The sequence below is a fragment of the Hyla sarda genome, chromosome 5 (assembly GCF_029499605.1).
Source record: "Hyla sarda isolate aHylSar1 chromosome 5, aHylSar1.hap1, whole genome shotgun sequence".
Classification (NCBI taxonomy): Eukaryota; Metazoa; Chordata; class Amphibia; order Anura; family Hylidae; genus Hyla; species Hyla sarda.
In genome coordinates, this window is record NC_079193.1 from 283,049,767 (window position 1) to 283,072,692 (window position 22,926).

General features: G+C 43.3%; 1 protein-coding gene across 3 annotated transcripts in view; it reads right to left on the reverse strand.

The window, feature by feature from the left end:
• PRKDC (protein kinase, DNA-activated, catalytic subunit) overlaps nt 1–21,316 on the reverse strand; it is a 631,631-nt gene extending 610,315 nt beyond the window's left edge. For 2 of the 3 annotated variants that reach the window (XM_056521838.1, XM_056521836.1), the window contains exons 1-2: nt 20,827–21,316; nt 24–100 (exon numbers count right to left, since the gene is read on the reverse strand). In XM_056521838.1, the coding sequence (XP_056377813.1) occupies nt 24–100; nt 20,827–21,040 (291 nt within the window). In that variant the 5' untranslated portion in view covers nt 21,041–21,316. The remainder of the gene's footprint in view (nt 1–23; nt 101–20,826) is intronic. The other variant, XM_056521839.1, reaches the window with a different exon arrangement.
• Between the last annotated feature and the right edge of the window lie 1,610 nt (nt 21,317–22,926).

Genomic DNA, 22,926 nt, shown 5'->3' on the forward strand with positions numbered 1-22,926 from the left:
AATGTATGATGAAACCAACTTACTTCTTCGATGCTGAGGGATTTGTGGATAAACACAAGCAGGCCATAATCCTTAGAGAAGACCAAGGATGTATTTAAAGCTTTAAAAAAAAAAAAAAAACATTTTGTTAGTCTATCTTGTAATTCATGTCCCATGATACCCATGTTATATGCTTTTCTATAATTGTACCGCTTAAAAAAAAATCTCAAACCATTTTAACAAAAGTAGTATGTTTGAAATTGCCCCATTTTGACCACCTATAACTTTCTAATTTTTCTGCATATGGGGCAGAATGAAGGCTCATTTTTTGCGCCATGATCTGTTTTTTTTTTAGTACCACTTTTGCCTAGGTTTTACTTTTTATAATTTTTTTATGGAATAAAATGTGACAAAAGAGCAGCAATTTTGGACCTTTTTTTTTTTTTTTTCACCGCCGTTCACCGCCGTTCACCGCCGTTCACCGCACGGGATGATTAACAATATATTTTAATAGTTCACATAGTTCATATTTTCATTGTATTGCACGCGGCAATACCAAATATGCGTCTCATTTATTTATTTTTTTACACTTTTTTGGGGGGTAATATGGGAAAAATGGGACGTTTTACCTTTTTATTGGGGGAGATTTTTCACTTTTTTTATTTTTTTTACACTTTAATAGTCCCCATAGGGGACTACTTATAGTAATCATTTGATTGATAATACTGTTCAGTGTTATGCATAGGACATAGCACTGATGAGTATTATCGGTGATCTTCTGCTCTGGTCGGCTCGATCTCAGACCAGAGCAGAAGACCCCGGGAGACATGTGAGGGGACCTCTGGCTGCCATGCTGGATGATCGGATCCCCGCGGCAGCGCTGCGGGCGATCCGATCATCCATTTAAAGTACTGCACTGCCGCAGATGCAGTGATCTGTGTTGATCACGGCATCTGAGGGGTTAATGGCAGACATCCGCGCGATTGCGGATGTCCGCCATTACCGGCGGGTCCCTGGCTGCTGATAGCAGCCGGGACCTGCCGCGCATGACACGAGCACCTGTCCAATGCTCGCGGTCATGGCGATGCGTAAATGTACGTCATTGTCCGATAAGTACCACGGCACCATGACGTACATTTACGTCCATTGTCGTTAAAGGGGTACTCCGGTGGAAAACTTTTTTTTTTTTTTTTAAATCAACTGGTGCCAGAAAGTTAAACCAGATTTGTAAATTACATCTATTAAAAAAATCTTAATCCTTCCAGTACTTATTAGCTGCTGAATACTACAGAGGAAATTATTTTCTTTTTGCAACACAGTGCTCTCTGCTGACATCATGACCACAGTCTAGAGCAGCATATGTTTGCTATGGCTATTTTCTCCTACTCTGGACAGTTCTTAAAATGGACAGAGATGTCAGCAAAGAGCACTGTGCTCATCATGTCAGCAGAGAGCTCTGTGTTCCAAAAAGAAAAGGATTTCCTCTGTAGTATTCAAAAGCTAATAAGTACTGGAAGGATTCATGTTTTTTAATAGAAGTAATTTACAAATCTGTTTAACTTTCTGGCACCAGTTAATAAAAAAAAATAATAAGTTTTCCACCGGAGTACCTCTTAAACCCCTTAACGACCAAGGACGTACGCGTATGTATAAGCTCCCTGGTAGTTAAGGACCAAGGACATCGCGTACGTCCGTTGGAATTTCGGTCCCTGCCGCACCCCGGGCGGGGACCGAACCGGGGTGACTGCTCATATCGATCAGCAGTCACGCCCCGCAAATACCCAGGGGGTCATCGGACTCCCCCCCATGTCGGCGATCGACGCAAATAGCCGGTGAATTCACACCAGCTATTTGCGCCGATTCCGGGTCATACGGGTCTATGGTGACCCGGAAAATAAGGGGGATCGGGGTTGCCACCCCTCCTATTGGTTGTCTAGAAGCGATGACCAATAGCACATCGGGGGCGGGAGGGGTTAACTTTCGGTTTACCCGTTCTGCCCACCCACAATAGGCGGGGCAGACCGGAGAAACCAACCAGCGCCAAAGTCAACTTACCGATCCGGAGGCAGGCAGCTATGATCGGCGGCGGCGATGTCATGCGGCTGGCTCCCTGGATCCTACGGAAGCCGGTGAGTTGCCTAGCAACATCTGGAGGAAGCCCTCCAGATGTTGCAAAACTGCAACTCCCAGCATGCCCTTCAGCTCTCTGGGCATGCTGGGATTTGTAGTTTTGCAACAGCTGGATGACTACAGTTTGGAAATCACTGTGCAGTGATCTCTTAACTGTAACCCTCTAGATCTTGCAAAACTACAAATCCCAGCATGCCCAAACAGCAAACAGCTGTCTCGGCATCCTGGGAGTTGGAGTTGCATACCTCCAGCTGTTGCATAACTACATCTCCCAGCATGCCCTTCGGCGATCAGTACATGCTGGGAGTTGTAGTTTTGCAACAGCTGGAGGCACACTGGTTGGAAAATACTGAGTTAGGTAACAGAACCTTAAGGTTTTTCAATCAGTGTGCCTCCAGCTGTTGCAAAAGTACAACTCCCAGCATGCACGGTCTGTCAGCACATGCTAGGAGTTGTAGTTTTGAAACAGCTGGAGGTTTGCCCCCCATGTGAATGTACAGGGTACATTCACACGGGTGAGTTCACAGTAAGTTTCCTGCTTCAAGTATGAGCGGCGGCATATTTTTCGCCGCAGCGCAAACTAGCAGGAAACTCATTGTAAACCTCTACCTGTGTGAATGTACCCTACAAACACTACATTAACACATAATAAAGGGTAAAACATTACATATACACCCCCTTACACTGCCCCCCCCCCCAATAAAAAAAATGAAAAACGTATTGTACGGCAGTGTTTCCAAAACTGAGCCTCCAGCTGTTGCAAAACTACAACTCCCAGAATTTCGAGACAGCCACTGACTGTCCAGGCATGCTGGGAGTTTAGCAACAGCTGGAGGCACCCTTTTTGGGAATCACTGGCGTAGAATACCCCTATGTCCACCCCTATGCAATCGCTAATTTAGTCCTCAAATACGCATGGTGCTCTCTCACTTCAGAGCCCTGCCGTATTTCAAGTAAACAGTTTAGGGCCACATATGGGGTATTTCCATACTCAGGAGAAATTGCACTACAAATTTTGGGGGGCTTTTTCTCCTTTTACCCCTTTTTAAAAGGAAAAGTTGGGGTCTGCACCAGCCTGTTAGTGTAAAAAAAATATATATATTTTACACTAACATGCTGGTGTTGCCCCATACTTTTTATTTTCACAAGAGGTAAAAGGAAAAAAAGACCCCCAAATTTGTAACACAATTTCTTCTTAGTACGGAAGTACCCCATTTGTGGGCGTAAAATGCTCTGCGGACGCACAACAAGGCTTAGGAGTAAGAGAGCACTATGTACATTTGATGCCTAAATTGGTGATTTGCACAGGAGTGGCTGATTTTACAGCGGTTCTGACATAAACGCAAAAAAATACCCACATGTCACCCCATTTTGGAAACTACATCCCTCACAGAACGTAACATGGGGTATAGAGAGCCTTAACACCCCACAGGTGGGATTAAAATTGGATGGGAAAATGAAAAAAAAATTCACTAGAATGCTGGTGTTACCCTAAATTTTTTATTTTCACATGGGAAAATAGGAAAAAAGCCCCCCAAAATTTGTAACCCCATTTCTTCTGAGTAAGAACATACCCCATATGTGGATGTAAAGTGCTCTGCGGGTGAACTATAATGCTCAGAAGAGAAGGAGCGCCATTGGGCTTTTGAAGAGAAAATTTGTCCGGATTTGAAGGCCATGTGTGCTTACAAAGCCCCCATAGTGCAAGAACAATGGAACCCCCCCACATGTGACCCCATTTTGGAAACTACACCCCTCATGTAATGTAGTAAGGGATACAGTGAGCATTTACACCCCATAGGTGTCTGAAATATGTTTGGAACAGTGGTCTGTGAAAATGAAAAAATTTAATTTTTCATTTGCTCAGCCCACTGTTCCAAAGATCTGTCAAACGCCAGTGGGGAGTAAATGCTTACTGCACCCCTTATTAAATTCTGTGAGGGATGTAGTTTCCAAAATGGGGGTCACATGTGGGGGGGTCCACTGTTCTGGCACCACGGGGGGTTGTGTAAACGCACATGGCCCATGACTTCCATTTCAAACAAATTTTCTTTACAAAAGCTCAATGGCGCTCCTCTTCTTCTGAGCGTTGTAGTTCGCCCGCAGAGCACTTGATGTCCACAAATGGGGTATTTCCATACTCAGAAGAAATAGGGTTACAAATTTTGGGGTTAATTTGATTCTATTACCCCTTGTAAAAATGTAAACTTTGGGGGGAAAAACAGCATTTTAGTGGAAAAAAATGTTTTTTTTCATTTACACATCCAACTTTAACAAAAAGTCTTGAAATACCTGTGAGGTGTTAAGGCTCACTGTACCCCTAGTTACGTTCCTTGAGGGGGTGAAGTTTCCAAAATAGTATGCCATGTGTGTTTTTTTGCTGTTCTGGCACCATAGGGGCTTCCTAAATACGACATGCCCCCCAAAAACTATTTCAGCAAAATTTGCTTTCCAAAAGCCAAATGTGACTCCTTCTCTTCTGAGCATTGTAGTTCACCCGCAGAGCATTTTACGTCCTAACATGGGTTATTTCCATACTCAGAAGAGATGGGGTTAAAAATTTTGGGGGGCATTTTCTCCCATTGCCCTTTATAAAAATGGTAAATTTGGGGGAAAAACTGCACTTTAGTGCAAAAATTTTTTTTTCCTCATTTATACATCCAACTTTAACGAAAAGTCGTCAAACACCTGTGGGGTGTTAAGGCTCACTGGACCCCTTGTTACCTGCCTTGAGGGGTGTCGTTTCCAAAATGGTATGCCATGTGGGGGGAGTTTCTGCTGTTCTGGCACCATAGGGGCTTCCTAAACGTGACATGCCCCCCAAAAACCATTTCAGAAAAACTCTCTCCAAAATCCCATTGTCGTTCCTTCCCTTCTGAGCCTGCCAAACACTCGTATGAGGTATTTCCTTACTCGAGAGAAATTGGGTTACAAATTGAGGATTTTTCTCCTTTTACCCCTTGTAAAAATTCAAAAACTGGGTCTGCAAGAACATGCGAATGTAAAAAATGAAGATTTTGAATTTTCTCCTTCACTTTGCTGCTATTCCTAAACACCTAAAGGGTTAACACACTTAGGCTTCTTTCACACTATGAAGTTCACCCGTTTTTAAACGTCTGTTTTCTGTGTAAAAAACAGACGTTTAATAACGGATGAAATATGAAAGTTAAAACACACTGATGCCGCCCACTCCCTTGCTTAATAACTTCAGATCGCATCGGGTCTCAGAAGTGAGACCCGGGGCGATCAATGCCTCAGCCCCTGTACTACAACCCCCATCATGGAACAGACTCTGTTCCATGATGGGGGTAGTAGTACATACACTAATGTGGCCTCCCCAGCTGTCAGCTCCCGCAGCCAGTGAATTACTAGTCCCATCATGGAAACAAGTCTGTTCCATCATGGGAAGAGTAGTAGTCCTGGCTGTGGGAGTTTGTACGCAGAGGTGTTCGGTCATACATGAGGGATAACGGGTCTTAACGGATGAATATTTATTCAGCCGTTAGCACCCGTTTTTTGAATCCCTCGCGGGGAGCCCTGAATGGCCGGTACTGAGGAGCCATTCAGGGCTCTCAGCGGGAGATTTAAAAATGAACATTGTCACTAGCAGGGGCCATATGTATATTAAAAGCGCTTTGGGGCAAGATATATAGCACTGCAGGGGGGGGGACAGACATATAGCTTATATCTAGCCCCCCAGCAGCGCATTAGATATGACCCCCGCCGGCGCATTAAATATATTCCTCCCTGCAGCGCATGTATAATGTAGCCTCACAGCGCTTCTATATACATATACCATTGCAGCGCTATATGTGAAAAGCATTCTAGCAGCAACATCGGCCGCCCGATGCTGCTGATAGAAATACTTTTCATACATAGCGCAGTGCCGGCATATGTATATAGAAGCGCTGTGGGGGGGGCAGATAACGCTATATGTCTGCCCCCCCAGCGCTTCTATATACATATATCCAGTGCTGTGGAGTCGGAGTCGAACGAAATTTTGGGTACCTGGAGTCGTAGTAGGCAAAAAAAGCAAGTTTAAATGTCCCAATTCACAAAAAGTTATAAATAATTACTTCTCTACTGTAAGAATAAAGACCAATGCATTCAGGGCCTCACGTAACCGCAAAACGAACATGTTAAGTGACCGCGAAGAAGCTTGCTTTTCATGTGCTTCACTATATGGCACGCAACGCACAATTAGGAGCGGCAATACTTATACTTTCCATAGTGTTGTGTTCTGCTGTTACAGGGAACCCATGGGTAACCTAGCCTCTTACTGATAAGGGATTAAGTAAATATGTTTTTTGCAGGACGAGAGACACTTTTATAAGTGAAGGGAATGGAGGGTCAATAGTACAAGACTGAAGCTGTAAACCATTGGAAAAACTGCTGTCATTCAGCTAAGGCTATAAAAACTTGTAAACTCCGATTGTTCGCTTAAACTTTAAAGGAGTATTACAGGAAAAAACTTGTTTTTATATATCAACTGGCTTCAGAAAGTTAAACAGATTTTTAAATTACTTCTATTAAAAAATCTCAATCCTTTCAGTACTTTTGACATTCTGAAGTTAAGGTTGCTCTTTTCTGTCTAAGTCTTCTCTGATGACACCTGTCTCGGGAAACGTCCAGTTTAGAAGAGGTTTGTTATGGGGATTTGCTTCTAAACTGGGCGTTTCCCGAGACAGGTGTCATCAGAGAAGACTTAGACAGAAAAGAGCAACCTTAATTCAGAAGCTCATAAGTACTGAAAGGATTAAGATTTTTTAATAGAAGTAATTTACAAATCTGTTTAACTTTCTGGAGCCAGTTGATATATAAAAAAAAGTTTTTCCCTGGATAACCCCTGTAAACATGACTATGGGATTCTACTAGGGAAATCATGTTTTATAATAAATACCCCTTCCTGGATCCTCCCACTGCCCTATCTTCTGCAGCAGATCAGCACACAAAAAGGAGAAGGCAGCAGCTTCTGCCCAACTTCCTCTCTCTCTGCTAGAAGAGCTTAGAAGAACTTGGTGGAACAGCTTCTTGGATTCAACTGTAAGTGTTTATAAATACATTCGCATATTAATAATACAGAGGAGTTGGAATCGGGTAGTCGGAAGCAGGGCTGTGCAGTCGGAGTCGAGGAGTCGGAGGAAATTTTGGGTACCTGGAGTCGGCAAACAATGCACAGACACCAACTCCTACTAAATTTAGATTGGAATAAAAAAAAGCAAGTTTAAATGTCCCAATTCACAAAAAGTTATAATTAATGACTTCTCTACTGTAAGAATAAAGATCAATGCATGCAGCGCCTCACGTAACCGCAAAACAAACACGTTAAGTGACCATGAAGAAGCATGCTTTTCATGTGCTTCACTATATGGCACGCAACGCACAATTAGGAGCGGCAATACTTATACTTTCCATAGTGTTGTGTTCTGCTGTTACAGGGAACCCATAGGTAACCTAGCCTCTCACTGATAAGGGGTTAAGGAAATATGTTTTTTGCAGGACTAGAGACACTTGTATAAGTGAAGGGAATGGAGGGTCAATAGTTCAAGACTGAAGCTGTAAACCATTGGAAAAAGGCTATAAAAACTTGTAAACTCGATTGTTAGCTTAAAGGGGTACTCCGCCCCTACACATCTTATCCCTTATCCAAAGGATAGGGGATAAGATGTCAGATCGCCGGGGTCCCGCTGCTGGGGACCCCCGGGATCGCCGCTGCGGCACCCCACTCATTACTGCACAGAGCGAGTTCGCTCTGTGCGTAATGACGGGTGATACAGGGGCTGGAACATCGTTACGTCATGGATCCGCCCCTCATAACAAGTCTATGGGAGGGGGTGTGGTGGTCATCACACCCCCTGCCATAGACTTGTATTGAGGGGGCGGGCCGTGATGTCGCAAGGGGCGGAGCCATGACGTAACGACGCTCTGTGCAGTAATGATAGCGCGGTGCCGCAGCGGCGATCCAGGGGGTCCCCAGCAGCGGGACCCCGGCGATCTGACATCTTATCCCCAATCCAAAGGATGTCTAGGGGCGGAGTACCCCTTTAAACATGACTATGGGATTCTACTAGGGAAATCATGTTTTATAACAAATGCCCCTTCCTGGATCCTGCCACTGCCCTATCTTCAGCAGCAGATCAGCACACAAACTGTTCAATACAGTAGACTGTTGGCTTCCCAGAAAGTAGTACTGTGGTAATGACATGTATGTTGCCTTTCTTTCCTTCAAGGAATGTATAAAATACATTCGCATATTAATACAGAGGAGTCGGAGTCGGAAGTACAAAAAACTCCGGAGTCGGAACATTTATCTACCGACTCCACAGCCCTGGTTGGAAGTACAAAAAACTGTGGAGTCGGAGTCGGAATATTTATCTACCGACTCCACAGCCCTGCATATATCCCTGCAGCACTATTAATGAGGAGTATTTCTATTAGCAGCGCATAGTGTCAGCAGCAGTCTCCTGGCACTATGCGCTCCTTATAGAAATACTTTTCATTCATAGCGCTGCTGCGGCATATGTATATAGAAGCGCTGTGGGGGGCAGATAATACTATATGTCTTCCCCCAGCACTTCTATATACATATACCCCTGCAGCGCTATGAATGAAAAGTATTTCTATAAGGAGTGCATAGTGCCAGGAGACGGCTGCCAGCACTATGCGCTGCTAATAGAAATACTTTTCATTAACAGCGCTGCAGGGATATATGTATATAAAAGTGCTGGGGGTGCAGACATATAGTTTTATCTGCCCCCCCCCAGCGCTTCTATATACATATGCCGGCAGTGCGCTATGTATGAAAAGTATTTCTATCAGCAGCATCGGGCGGCCAATGCTGCTGCTAGAATGCTTTTCACATATAGCGCTGCAGTGGCATAGGTACAGTATATAGAAGCGCTGCGAGGCTACATTATACATGCGCTGGCGGGGGGTATATATTTAATGCGCCGACGGGGGTCATATCTAATGCGCTGCTGGGGGGCTAGATATATAGGCTATATGTCTGTCCCATCCCTGCAGCGCTATATATCTTGCCCCCCACAGCGCTTTTAAGATAGATATGGCCCCTGCTAGTCACAATGTTCATTTTTAAATCTCCCTCAGAGCCCTGATTGGCTCCTCGGCACCAGCCATTCAGGGCTCCCCGCAGGGGATTTAAAAATGAAAGTTAAAACACACTGCTACATGGCAGGGTTTGCGAAGCATGCCGCCCGCTCCCCTGCTTAACAACTTCTGATCGCATCGGCTCTCAGAAGTGAAACCTGGTGCGATCAATCCCTCAGCCCCTGTACTACAACCCCAGTCATGGAACAGACTCTGTTCAGGGGTGTGGAAATGTAAAAAAAAAAAACTACTTGTCCAAGGGACTGAAGCGGAACACAATCTACTTGTCCCTCAAGAAAATCCACTTGTCCTGGTAGATAAAATAATTTCAACCAAAATAGTACGATCCACCCCACTAGACCAGCAGGGATGGTTATAAGATCCCTTTAGACACTGCTGTCAACTTTAACAGAGGTGATCTAATGGGCCGGCCATGGCTATTGCAGCATGCCAGACTATTAGCGGCGGGAGAGCTGTAGCTAGCTCCTTTTACGCCCGAGGCAAGCCCAGAAAATTGCCCCCCCCCCCCCCCCCCATCTGACCCCTATAACTCCAATTTTTCTATATACCGGGATGAGGGTAATCTTGTGTGACATGATCTGTAGTTTTTATCGGAACTTTTATTAGGAAAGGGGCTTATTCACATATATACGCACTTCTTAAAATATTTTAATCACTATTTTTCAGTTCTCATAGGGACTTCTATATGGAGTCTTTTGCTTGGAAAACACTGAACGCCGCTGTGTTACTGGGGGGGGGGGGGGTTCTGCTTCTCCAGTTTGTGTGCTGCATTTTATTTACTCTAATTAAGTGTCAGAAAATGCTGGAAGTTGCATTTAGTTACTAGATAACTACAACTTCCAGCATGCCCTGATACAGCCTATGGTTCTGTGGGTGTTGCAGCATGTTGCACTGTATAGTAGTACAGTTAAGGTTATTGTGTAACATGCTGGGAGTTGTAGTTTTGGTTCGTGTCAGCTGCAGAGCCATAGGATATGTCAAGGAATACTGGGAATTACAGTTAGTAACTACAACTCCCAGCATGCCCTGACACAGCCTATGGCTCTGCAGCTGACCCGAATCAAAACTACAACTCCCAGCATGTTACACTTTATAGTTTTACAGTTTAGGTTATGGTGTAACATGATGGAAGTTGTAGTTTTGGTTCGGGTGTGTTTGTGTGCATCCGTGAGGCTCTTGGTCGGCGGGCGAGCATGAAGGGTGGGATTCTAGTGGTGCAATTTAGTGCGGGGGACCAGAAGCCACTAAAAATAAATAAAATTGGATAGCACAACTGGCAACAGCACTTGTCAGTCCACCCCTGTACAAAACATACATGTATCATACATACACCGGCTACTGCCCCCTATATTATACATTACATACATACACCCGCCGCTGCCCCCCCATCATACATTACATACACATCACACATATACCATACATACATCATATAAACACATACACTCACACCATAAATATACACCATACATATGCACACATCCTACATACACCCGCCGCTGCTTCCCCCCCATCATACATTACATACACACATCACACATACACCATACATACATCATATAAACACATACACTCACACCATAAATATACACCATACATATGCACAAATCATACATACACCTGCCGCGGCCCCCTATATCATACATTACATACACACATCACACATACACAGACACCATACAGACATCATATATACACATGACACATACACCATACATATGCACACATTATACATACACCCGCCACTGATACACCCCCCCATATCATACATTACATACATATACAACCACCCTTCCTGCTGCCTGCATGCTTGGCCTTCTCACCTGAGCCAGTGTGAGGTGAAATCCCCAGCCCGGCAGTGCAGTCTCCTCACACACGTCCTCTCCCCGCTCTGTATTTTCCCCCGTGAATACTTGAAACCTCCCCGTGATAAATGAGGTCCTGTGTAGACAGAGCAGGGGGGAGGGAGAGGATGTCTGTGGGGGAGGGAGGAGCTGTGTACATCCTCATTCTCCCCCCTGTCTTCTTGTATTATGCAGAGCTGCGCTCTACATCCTCCGGGAGGGCGGGGGGGAGGGGGCGTGGCTTAATCATCTCCTGCAGACCGTCCTCGGGCTCTGCCCTCGCTCCTGAGATCCCCTCACACCGGCTGGGGGGCTCTGAGCAGCGGCCCCCGGCTACTGAAATCAGAACCCAAAAAATACTATTTGTATGGGGAAATTAAAAAGAAAAATGCAATTTTGCTAATTTTGGAAGATTTCGTTTTCAATTTATGGTACAAATGACATGTGTTCTTTATTTTTTGGGTCAATACGATTAAAATGATACTCATGATAACATACTTTTCTATTACTGTTGCGCTTAAAAAAAAAACGCTAACTTTTTAACCAAATTAGTATGTTTAAAATCCCCCTATTTTGAAGACCTATAACTTTTTCATTTTTCCGCACCTCACACCGGCATTAAAGAAAAATAAGGGAGAAGTCTGTCTGTCCCTGCTTGCCCGATACAGGGCTAAATCTATAAAAACATTCACCTGCCCGGCGCCCAAAACTACTTGTCCCGGGCATCGGGCGATAGGATTTCCACATCCCTGCTGTTCCATGATGGGGGTAGTAGTACAAACACTAATGTAGCCTCCCCAGCTGTCTGCAGACTCCCGCAGCTAGGGAATTACTACTCCCATCATGGAAACAAGTCTGTTCAATCATGGGAGTAGTAGTAGTCCCTCAGCACTGCAGGAGTCTGCTGATGTCACCTCTTCTGAGCATGCTCAGTAAAAATAACGTTTGTTTTAATAACGGGCATTAAAAGGTGTATTTACTAACGTCCATTGGCCATAGACTTCAATGTTAAAAATAGCGTCAGTTAATTTACCCGTTTCTTGTGACGGGTGAAAAATTTGTGCATGTCACGTTATTTCTCCCGTCACAACTAACGTCCGTTAGTCATGACGAGCTATAACGGGCGATAACGGATAAACGAAAAAACCCATTGACTTCAATGGGGTTGTTTAACGGGCGTTAATAATTATTTTTTCAAACGTACGCTTATTAACGGGTGAACTTCATAGTGTGAAAGCAGCCTTACTGAATGTCATTTTGAATTCTTTGAGGGGTGCAGTTTTTATAATGGGGTCATTTGTGGGGTATTTCTAATAAGAAAGCCCTTCAAATCCACTTCAAACCTGAACTGGTCCATGAAATATTCCGATTTTAAAACTGTTGTGAAAAATTGAAAAATTGCTGCTGAAGTTTGAAGCCCTCTGATGTCTTCCAAAAGTAAAACCATGTCAACTTTATGATGTAATCATAAAGAAGACACATTGTATTTGTGAATCAAAATATAATTTATTTGGAATGTTTATTTTCCTTACAAGCAGAGAGCTTCAAAGTTAGAAAAATGCAAAAGTTTACATTTTCTCATCAAATTTTGGAATTTTTCACTAAGAAATGATGCAAGTATCAACAAAATTTTTACCAATAACAAAGTAGAATATGTCACGAAAAAACAATCTCGGAATCAGAATGAAAGTTAAAAGCATCCCAGAGTTATTATTGCTTAAAGTGACAGTGGTCAGATGTGCAAAAAATGCTCTGGTCCTACAGCGAAAATTGGCCTGGTCCTTAAGGGGTTAAAGACTCAGCCCGTTTGGGCCTTAAGGACTCAGACAATTTTATTTTTACGTTTTCGTTTTTTTCTCCTCGCCTTCAAAAAATCATAACTATTATATATTTTCATCCACAGACTAGTATGAGGGCTTGATTTTTGCATGACCAGTTGTCCGTTGTAATGCCATCACTCACTTTACCATAAAATGTATGGCGCAACCAAAAAAATACTATTTGTGTGGGGAAATTAAAAAGAAAACCGCAATTTAGCTAATTTTGGAAGGTTTCGTTTTCAATTTATGGTACAAATGACATGTGTTCTTTATTTTTTGGGTCAATACGATTAAAATGATACTCATGATAATATACTTTTCTATTACTGTTGCGCTTAAAAAAAAACGCTAACTTTTTAACCAAATTAGTATGTTTAAAATCCCCCTATTTTGAAGGCCTAAAACTTTTTCATTTTTCCATATAAGCGGTGGTATGAGGGCCCATTTTTTGCGCTGGGATCTGTACTTTTAATTAATACCATATTTGCTTATATAAAACTTTTAATACATTTTTTATAATTTTTTGGGGGAATAAAATGTTATTAAAAAGCAGCTATTTTGTACGGTATCATTAACATTATATTTTAATAGTTCGGGAATTTACGCACGCGGCGATACCAAATATGTATAATATATAATTTATTTAATTTTTTATTATTTGATTTTTTTTTTATTTATTTATTTATTTTTCCACTTTTAGGGGAAGAAATAGGGAAAATTGGACAATTTACGTTTTTATTGGGGTAGGGTATTTTTTTTTATTTTTTTTTACACTTTAATAGTCCCCATACTAATACAATGGGACATAGCACTGATCAGTATTATCGGTCATCTTCTGCTCTGGTCGGCTCGATCACAGACCAGAGCAGAAGACCCGTGGAAGGCAGCGGAGGCAGGTGAGGGACCTCCGTCTGCCATTCTGGATGATCCGATCATCCATTTTAGTGACCACGATGCTGCAGATGCCGTGATCTGTATTGATCACGGCATCTGAGGGGTTAATGGTGCACATCCGCGCGATCGCAGATGTCAGCCATTACTGGTGGGTCCCTGGCTGCTATCAGCAGCCGGTACCTGCCGCGCATTACCCAAGCATCGCTCCGATGTTCCCGGTTATGTGTAGGACGTAAATGTACATTTATGTCCTGCGTCGTTAAGGGGTTAAGGTCAAAACGGGCTTGGCCCTTAAGGGGTTAAAAAGAGTTTTTCGGAATTAGAGAAACATAGCTACTTTCTTCCAAAACAGCATGTAAGTGGTATGACAATTCAATGCAATAGCAAACAAAAAGTGCTGTTTGTGGGAGGAAAGTAGACATGTTTTTCTAATCCTGGATAACCTCTGATCCCTTCAAGGGGTATGCCGGCGCTAAACGTTAGGTGGGGCGGGGGGGCCTTTTTTCCAGAGTGCACTACACAGCAAAAATATTGATGCTGACATTATCTTTATTATATGGTTAATAAGTTTACAATGATACCCATACCTGTACTACTTTTAAAAGTCTCTGAATACTTTTTATTAACTAAAAATATATTCTTAAAATTGCCCTATTCTGACCTCTCTCTTTTTTTTCCTTCTACATCTACAGGACTGTTTGAGGGCTCTATTTTTATTGCTATGATGTGCAGTTTTTATTGATAACATTATGGTTTAGATTGGACCTTTTTTATTTTTTTTACTTGTTTTATATATATATATTTTTTTTTGCTGATTTACAAAGTGACCAAAAATCCGCAATTATTATATATTTATTTTTATGGAGTAGTCTTAGGTGCAAGTAAAATGGACCTGAAAGAGTAAATGACAGACTGATATAGAAGGAGAGAGGGCACTGCCTGAGAGGGCTTAACCCCTTAAGGACCCGAGGTTTTTCCGTTTTTGCATTTTCGTTTTTTCCTCCTTACCTTAAAAAAATCATAACGCTTTCAATTTTGCACCTAAAAATCCATATGATGGCTTATTTTTTGCTCCACCAATTCTACTTTGTAATGAAATCAGTCATTTTACCCAAAAATCTACAGTGAAACGGTAAAAAATAATCATTGTGAAACAAAATTGAAAAAAAAAAAAAACGCTGTTTTGTAAATTTTGGGGGCTTCTGTTTCTACACAGTAAATTTTTTTGTAAAAATGACACCTTATCTTTATTCTGTACGTCCATACGACACTATTTTGGACTTTGGAATTTTTTTTGCGCGTACGCCATTGACTGTGCGGTTTAATTAAGATATATTTTTATAATTCGGACATTTCCGCATGGAGCGATACCGCACATGTATTTTTTCCTTTTTTTTTTTTTATGGGAAAAGGGGGATGATTCAAACTTATTAGGGAAAGGGTTAAATGATCTTTATTCACTTTTTTTGCAGTGTTATAGCTCCCATAGGGAGCATTGATCAATGGTTTCTCATAGGAAACCATTGATTGATGATTCTGCCACTTGACTGCTCATGCCTGGATCTCAAGCACTGAGCAGTCATTCGGCGATCAGACACCAGGAGGCAAGGTGTCCGATCGCAGGGTGCCTTTAGATGTGCCTGAGCTACGAGCAGACACACTGCACATGCACGGTGTACTCGCACACATAGCGGCCGCTCCCCCTGCTCACTGAGCTAGGCCAAGAGCAGCCGCGATGTGCAAGTATACTGCACATGCGGGCAGCGACTCGCACATCGCAGTGTGTCTGCTAGTAGTGGCAGAATTCGCTCGTGTGGAAGCTGAAGGACCGCTGTATGCTGCCTTTACAGGGGCCTGCTCGGAGCGGCAATCACACGGCTAAATTCAGCCAAAATTTACTGCTCATTATTTTCAATGGGATTCCACTGTCCCATTCAATCGGCAGAAATTCCGCATCCCACCAAAATATAGGACCTGGCTTTAATTTTGCAGAATTCTGCGGCGGATCCCTATTGAACAAAATTTTGGCAGAACTCTATGTTTTGAGCGCCAATAAATTCTGCCGGAATTCCGTTAAACTGCTGATAAGTAAGTCCCCACCCACTCTGCTTTTCAGTCACTCATTTGAGCGGAAAAGCAGAAATTCAGACTTGTGAACATGAAGCATGATACACTAGGAAACGCATAGGAGATTTATCATTCTTTATAAACGTATGGCTTTCATATGACAATTTTTATTAACTTCCTTTTGCTTACGTGCAACCTATTTATCAAGTAGTCGCACAACCTTGATAAATAAATCACACGAAAGCAAAACCCGGGAAACCCGCTTACAAAAGCATTTTTTAAAAGCAGAAAAGCTTTCCTTTATGTTAAAGGAGATCTGTAGTGCTCTGAACTTTATCCCCTATCCGAAGGATAGGGGATAAGTTTTAGATTGCGGGGGGTCCAAGTGCTCGGCTCCCCCGCGATCTCCTGTACGGGGCCGCAGCAATGTACAGGAAAGGGGACGTTCTTTCCCCACATGACGCGGAAGCCGGCACGCCCCTCCATGAATCCCTTAGAGATACATGGAGGGGCGTGCCAACTGCCACTTAATGCGGGGACGGAACGCCCCCTTTCCTGTACATTTCCGCGGCCCCGTACAGGAGATTGAGGGGGCCCCAGCGCTCGGACCCCCTGCGAACTAAAACTTATCCCCTATCCTTAGGATAGGGGATAACGGTCAGAGCACTGCAGATCTCCTTAAACCCCTTAAGGACGCAGGGTTTTTCAGTTTTTGCATTTTCGTTTTTTCCTCCTTACCTTTTAAAAATCATAACCCTTTCAAATATTATGGCTTATTTTTTGCATCACCAATTCTACTTTGCAGTGACATTAGTCATTTTACCCAAAAATCATTGTGAGACAAAATCAAAGAAAAAACGCCATTTTGTAACTTTTGGGGGCTTCTGTTTCTACGCAGTGCATATTTCGGTAAAAATTACACCTTATTATTCTGTAGGTCCATACGGTTAAAATGATACCCTACTTATATAGGTTTCATTTTTTCGTACTTCTGGAAAAAATCATAACTACATGCAGGAAAATGTATTCGTTTAAAAATGTCCTCTTCTGACCCCTTTAACTTTTTTATTTTTCCACGTACAGATTTTTTGCGCCATTCTGAAGTTTTTATTGGTACCATTTTTGTTTCGATCTGACTTTTTGATCACCAAAAATGACCAAAAATACGCTTTTTTGGACTTTGGAATTTTTTTACGTGTACGCCATTGACCGTGTGGTTTAATTAATTATATATTTTTATAGTGCGGACATTTACGCACACGGCGATACCGTACATGTTTATTTTTATTTACACTTATTTTTTTAATGGGAAAAGGGGGGTGATTCAAACTTTTATTAGGGAAGGGGTTAAATGATCTTTATTAACACTTTTTTTTTTTTTGCAATATTATAGCTCCCATAGGGACCTATAACACTGCACACACTGATCTCCTATGCTGATCACTGGCGTGTATTAACATGCCTGTGATCAGTGTTATCGGCGCTTGACTGCTCCTGCCTGGATCTCAGGCACAGAGCAGTCATTCGCCGATCGGACACCGAGGAGGCAGGTAAGGGCCCTCCCGGTGTCCTGTAAGCTGTTTCACCGCGGCGGTCCCGAACAGCCCGACTGAGCAGCCGGGATATTTTCACTTTCGCTTCAGACACGGCGGTCAGCTCTGATCGCCGCGTCTGAAGGGTTAATACAAGGCATCACCGCGATCGGTGATGTCCTGTATTAGCAGCTGGTCCCGGCCGTTGATGGCCGCCGGGACCGACCAGATATGACATGGGGTCACCGCATGACCCCGCGGGAGCCAGCAGAGGAGGTAAATATACATCCTTCGTCGTTAAGGAGTTAATAGCCGAAGTTCTTTATCTACCCTTTATTACCAGAAGTGTTGCTAGAGAGTGACGGGGAGGGGGGGGGGGGGGGGGCGTACCGCACGGGGCGACACCCTGACTGGCCGGCCTGGCACTAAATAGCTGCAATCCAACTATCCCGCAACAACCCATCCCATCCTCCTCAGAAATTAAAAAATATTAAAAACATACTATGCCGCACCATGTATATCCATACTCTGGAGGCTTTTTTTGTTTCATTTTGAGCACGCATTTTGTGACATTGGTGGGTGTAGTCTTCCGTCGCGGCGCTGAGGCCGGAGTTTACGTCAGGAAGGAGGACAGCGCAGCACCAACAGGCACGTAAACAATAGTGAAGCCACACACAAAAAAAAAAATCTCGGTACGTTACCCACCCCAAAATGTGCATGAAGCACTATGGATGTTATTATTTTATTTTATTTTTTTAAGGAAACATTTTTGTGCCACATATGGGTTATTTACGAGGTCTATAAAAATTCTTACACAATAATTTTGTGCCTTATTCTATTTTAACACAACATTCATTTTAAAAATTAGTGGGTACACCAGCATGTACGTGTCCTAAAATTAACAAGGTGTGCAGTGTGTATTTTCAACCTTAAAATTGAGTTATTAGTTATATGATTATTAAAATTATAATTTTTCTATAATTAACATTAACATTAATGTAGTAGCTTTGTTTCACAATGCAGAACAAGAACTGTTGTGTAAGTGGGTGTTAATGTCCTTTTCCCCAGATGTATGCACTTTCTGTAAGCCAGGTTGGACCTGGGATACATATGCGACTTTTAAATGGAGATGCAACTTTTTTTCTTCATATATATCGACTATCGCATTTGATAAATACATGAACTGCAAAGTAAAAAAAAAATTATTACTACAAGAGCAGATTTCAGAAGAGTGCTTTGGAATAAGCAAAAATAAAAGTCGCAGTATGTATAGAAAAGTCGCACGTGCGCAAGTACACGCAACTTTTTTTTTTTTTTACGCAAAAAAAATCTACTACAGAGCTTGATAAATCTCCTTCATAGATCTTGTGTCTGCACGCTGTGGTTTATGCTGTGGAATGTCTGTTTTTCAAGTGACTTTAGATAAAAGGAGTTTTTTTTTTTTTTTTTAACTCCTTAAAGGGGTACTCCGCCCCTGGCATCTTATCCCCTATCAAAGGATAGGGGATAAGATGTTAGATCGCCGCGGTCCCGCTGCTGGGGACCCCGGGGACTGCCGCTGCAGCACCCCCCCATCATTACTGCACAGAGCGAGTTCGCTCTGTGCGTAATGACGGGCGATACAGGGGCCGGAGCAGCGTGATGTCATGGCTCCGCCTCTCATGACATCACAGCCCGTCCCCTTAATGCAAGTCTATGGCAGGGGGCGTGACGACCGCCACGCCCCCTCCCATAGACTTGTATTGACGGGGCGGGCCGTGGCATCACGAGGGGCGGAGCCGTGACGTAACGATGCTCCGGCCCCTGTATTGCTCATCATTACGTGCAGAGCGATCTCGCTCTGTGCAGTAATGATAGCGGGGTGCTGCAGCAGCGATCCCCGGGGTCCCCAGCAGCGGGACCCCGGCGACCTGACATCTTATCCCCTATCCTTTGGATAGGTGATAAGATGTCTAGGGGCGGAGTACCCCTTTAAGCACACATGGCGCACCGGTACGTCATGTGTCCGCTCCCGATCTATAACGCGGGGCCACGGCTGGGACCCGTGGCTAATGGCGCGCGGCATTGATCGCGGTGCCGCGGGCTATTAACCCTTTAGATGCAGCGTTCAAAGTTGAACGCCGCATCTAAAGTGAAAGTACGCCGGTTAGCTCAGGGAGATCCAGGCATGAGCAGTCAAGCGGCAGAATCAATCAATCATTGGTTTCCTATGAGAAACCAGTGATCAATGATAAAGATCAGTGTGTGCAGTGTTATAGGTCCCTATGGGACCTATAACACTGCAAAAAAAAAAAAAAAAAGTGAATAAAGATTATTTAACCCCTTCCCTATTAAAAGTTTGAATCACCCCCCTTTTCCCATGAAAAAAAAAAGTGTAAATAAAAATAAACATATGGTATCGCCGCGTGCGTAAATGTTCGAATTATAAAAATATATTGTTAATTGAACCGCACGGTCAATGGCGTACGCGTAAAAAAATTCCAAAATCCAAAATTGTGCATTTTTGGTCACTTTTTAGATCATGAAAAAATGAATAAAAAGCGATCAATAAGTCCTATCAATGCAAAAATGGTACCGCTTAAAACTTCAGATCACGGCGCAAAAAATGAGCCCTCATACCGCCCCATACACGGAAAAATAAAAAAGTTATAGGGGTCAGAAGATGACAATTTTAAACGTATTAATTTTGCTGCATGTAGTTATGATTTTTTTCAGAAGTGCGACAAAATCAAACCTATATAAGTAGGGTATCATTCTAATCGTATGGACCTACAGAAGAGAAAGTGTCATTTTTTCCGAAAAATGTACTACGTAGAAACGGAAGCCCCCAAAAGGTACAAAACAGCAGGTTTTTTTTCAATTTTGTCTCACAATGATTTGTAGATTTTTGGGCAAAATCACTGACGTCATTACAAAGTAGAATTGGTTGACGCAAAAAATAAGCTATCATATGGATTTTTAGGTGCAAAATTGAAAGAGTTATAATTTTTTTTAAAGGCAAGGAGGAAAACGAAAATGTAAAAACGGAAAAACCCTTGGTCCTTAAGGGGTTAATAATATGAAAGTGTAATATTTAGTAAATTTAATACAGATATCTCACACTTCACCCTCGGACAGCCCAAGAGAGGAGACACTAGTGACTAGTCCAGTGTTATCCAAACATTGTCTTCAGCTGTTGCAAAACTACAACTCCCAGCATTCCCAGACAGCCGAAGGCTGTCCGGGCATGCTTGGAGTTGTAGTTTTGAAACAGCTGGAGGCACCCTGGGCTACTTAATGCACTTTGTGGGTGGAATTACTGACAGATCAGATGAAATGAGTGATGTCCACCAGATGTTATAAGACTACAACTCCTATCATCACCTCCACTGCCTGCTCTAGTCTGGACATGTTGGGAATGATCACTGTAAGGCTCTATCAGTCCGCACCCACCCAGCACGCTGCTCCCCGGCGCGGAGATCACGCACTCCTCTCCCAAGCTGCGCAAGAGGCCGAGGGCCGCCTCACAAGACCCGGGCTCACTGCTGCCGAGCAGGCGGTGTAGTTCGTGAAGACCGGCCATGATACCGCTCGCTAACTCAGGCGGGTTGTCGGGCACTCCATCTCCTCCATCAGAACGGGATGTCCCGGCGCCGGACGACGACATGTCAGCACCGACGGCGGCTCAGACCGCTGTGACAGGAGAGGCGGGAAGACAGCTAAGAAACCAGACGACGCTCAGCACTTCACACACTGGGCCACCGGGGGGCGCTGGATCTGGTTTATTCAGTCACACAATGAGGAAATGAAACCAACAGTACACGGCTTCCTGCCTATGTATTCACCTTGTCCTGACCCTAAAAACACCTGTCCCGGCATGTTGGTTATTGTTCGACATAAAAAATACATCATTTTCAGACACTCTCTGGAAATATTACTTTAACCCCTTCATGACCCAGCAAATTTTTTTTTCTGGCTCACGATTTGGCGATCTGGCGAAAACCGGGTGCTCCCGTATACCAGCCGGCAGCCATATACTGAAATCGTAGACTAAAGACCCATAACTTTTTTACTTTTTGACTGACAAAGTTGGGGCTTATTTTCCACGTGATGAGTTGTTCTTACCACTGATACATTATTTTGTTACTGTATATAACTAGCTGTGTACCCTGCGTTGCCCGGTTTTTCCTTCCTAATCCTTGTTGGGGAAGAAAAGCAACAAAGGAGGAAGCTTTTGACTTCATATCCCGTCCCCATATCTCAACCTTATATCCCGACCTCATATCCCATCCTCATATCCCGTCATCATATGTCGACCTCATAGTTTGACCTCATATCCCGTCCTCATATGCCGTCCTCCTATCCCGACCTTCTATCTCGACCTCATTTCCCATCCTCCTATCTCCACCTCCTATCCCGTCCTCCTATCCCATCCTCCTATCCCGTCCTCCTATCCTGTCCTCATAACACGTCCACATATTCCATCCTCATATCTCAACCTCATATCCCGTCCTCATATCCCATCCTCATATCTCGACCTCATATCTCGACCTCCTATCCCGTCCTCCTATCCCGTCCTCCTAACTCGTCCTCATACCACATCATCATATTCTGTCCTCATATCTCAACCTCTTATCCCGTCCTCTTATCCGTCCTCACATCCCGACCTCATATCCAGACCTCATATCCCTTCCTTATGTCTCATCCTCATATCCTGTCCTCAGGTGGGACTGATTTGTGATGAAGATATTGTAAGCTGAAGATAGAAGGGGACCTGGCTTTGTGGGACTGGGCATGATTTGCAAGTCAGGCCAATGAACAAAAAGGGTAGAGAATAAAAGGGGTGGGGCTTAAAATGTGGGCTGTTTTTTGTGAGATGGAGTATGGCTTTAAAGCCGGATTGACACATTCACCAGGAGATGCAGAGCGGAGCTAGTGGATTAAGGTACTGGAAGTCCCATATACTTGCATGGAACTTAAAAAAAAAAAAAACATCTTTTATATAAGGGTGTAGGTAAGGGTTAATTTAACTATCATATCTTTTTATTTGGCATATAAATAATATGTGTACCAGGTATTATTGAAATATCTCCAGCCGTACGGAAGTTATGTGGGAACAAACATTTCCCATTGATTTGCATGGGACTTTAAACAAAAACCCTGACCCTCACAAATGGGGGTAGTTAAGGGTTAAATTTACTATCCTCTATTTTAAGTGGACATATAAGCTGAGTACTTGGCGTTGCCTGGTTCTTCTTTTCTAATCCTTGTGTGGGAGGAAAAACAACAAAGGAGGAAGCCTTTGACTTCATATCCCATTTCCCATCCTCATATTCTGTCCTCGTATCTAGACCTCCTATCCAAACCTCATATACCGTCCTCATATCCTGTTCTCATATCCCGGCCTCATATTCCGACCTCATATGTTGTCCTCATATCCCGACCTCATATACCGTCTTCATGTGCCATCCTCATATCCCAACCTCATATCCTGTCCTCATAGCCTGACCTCATATCCCGTCCTCATATCACGTCCTCATATCCCGATCTCTT